This window comes from Capsicum annuum, chromosome 12 (assembly GCF_002878395.1).
Source record: "Capsicum annuum cultivar UCD-10X-F1 chromosome 12, UCD10Xv1.1, whole genome shotgun sequence".
In the NCBI taxonomy this organism is placed as follows: Eukaryota; Viridiplantae; Streptophyta; class Magnoliopsida; order Solanales; family Solanaceae; genus Capsicum; species Capsicum annuum.
Genome location: NC_061122.1, coordinates 188771622 through 188773288, shown reverse-complemented (window position 1 = coordinate 188773288; position 1667 = coordinate 188771622). Strand labels below are relative to the sequence as shown.

The following is a 1667-nucleotide window of genomic DNA, read 5'->3' as shown; positions in this document are numbered from 1 at the left end:
TGCGCCCTCCATGGGGAAACGAGCTCGTGCTCCGTCTCAGAAGGCGATCATGGCTTAGGAAATTGCGACAGTACTTCGGGGTAAAGGGAAAGGGCACACTCAAGCGCAAAGACCAAGTGTAGGAAGAGATTTGAGGCAAGAAATTACAGGAACAACGAAGTCGACACGAGCTAAGGGTTCTGCACAAGGTACGTCAATTGGAGTAGAGAAGTAATAGAGGCGGAAACCAAGGATCGGAGTGTGCAATAAAACAGTAGAATTTGATGATGCAAGCTTCGACAAAACCTGATGCAACTCCAATTGGATCTAGCAACGGTACTAAATCCTAGGCGGATATAGTAGAAGAAGAGGAAATGCAAGCAAAAAGAAACAAACCTCAATTTGGGATTCCTTTGATATATCAAAAATCTCTAATGTAGGATTTAAGCTGGAGTATATAGCACCAGATGTGGATTCAAAGCTAGTCGAGATTGAATTGGAGGACATTAGCTCTGAAAGTGACCATTGGAGGAATTCGGTGGTGTGTTATGTGATGGGAACTTATCCTCCGTTTAGTGTGATGAAAGGATATGTCCAGAGGCTATGGACTAAGTATGGCATCAACAAAATCTCTATGTTAAGGAATGAGATTGTACTTGTGAGGTTTAATCATGAGGATGGGAAGAATGCTGCTATAGAAAAGGGCATTTATCACTTCGATAACAAGCCTTTTATTGTCAAGGCTTGGAGCCCTGATAGGGAATTTACTAGAGAGGAGCTTCAAACCGTTCCTATTTGGATTAAATTTCCTGGTTTAGACTTCAAATATTGGAGTCCCAAGAGCTTAAGCAAGTTAGGGAGTCTGGTCGGAAAACCACTAATGGTGGATCAAAGTACTGAGAAAAAATTGGGTCTGAATTTTACCAGGCTACTGGTGGAAGTTAGTACGGATGCCACCCTGCTAGATTCTGTTGTTTTAAAAAATGAGAAGGGCCAACTGATTAGGCAGAAGGTGCAATATGATTGTAAGCCAATTTTATGTAAACATTACGATAAGTATGGTCATTCGGAAGAAAATTGTAGGAAGAAGCAAACTTCTAAAGTTATACCAGTTATTTCAAATAACGCAGATCAAGGTCAGGGTGATCCAAAAGTGCAAGTAGATGTTGCTAAAATGAAGCAGCAGGATGACACGTATAAAATTGGGAATGGTAAGATTCCTCCTGTTCCTACTCCGAATGATGGGACTGTATGGGTTACACCTCAACACAGAGGTCGGCAGAGGCAAGAGATTAATAACCAGATTGAGAGTGAAAACAAATTTGAGGTGCTACAAAGAATGAGTCCTGGCAAGAATGACGTAATCAAGTCAGCTTCAATGGAAAATGACTCACCTCATTCCCAACTAGGAAATGGTTAATTTGTTATGCTGGAATATTAGGGGCCTTAATGCCCCTAATAAGCAGCAGGAGGTAAAGATCCCGTGTAATAAAGAGAAGGTCAGTTTTGTTGGCCTTTTAGAAACAAAAATTAAAAAGAGTACGGTGGAGGAAATAACTAGAAAGATGTTTGGTGGTTGGGAAGTTCTGACAAATTTGGATTTGCATTATAATGGTTGAATAATGCTTACTTGGAGGCCAGATGTTTATAAAGTTGGCTGATCCAAATGACTGAGCAAACTATAACCT

The 1667-nt window shown here is 40.7% G+C and overlaps 1 protein-coding gene across 1 annotated transcript; it reads left to right on the top strand.

Annotated features, from left to right (window-relative positions):
* The first annotated feature begins 266 nt into the window (after nt 1-266).
* LOC124889697 lies at nt 267-1399 on the top strand. The gene is made up of 2 exons (XM_047401679.1): nt 267-315; nt 420-1399. Exons 1-2 carry the CDS (start codon nt 267-269, stop codon nt 1397-1399), a joined length of 1029 nt encoding a protein of 342 aa, XP_047257635.1.
* Nucleotides 1400-1667: the final 268 nt, after the last annotated feature.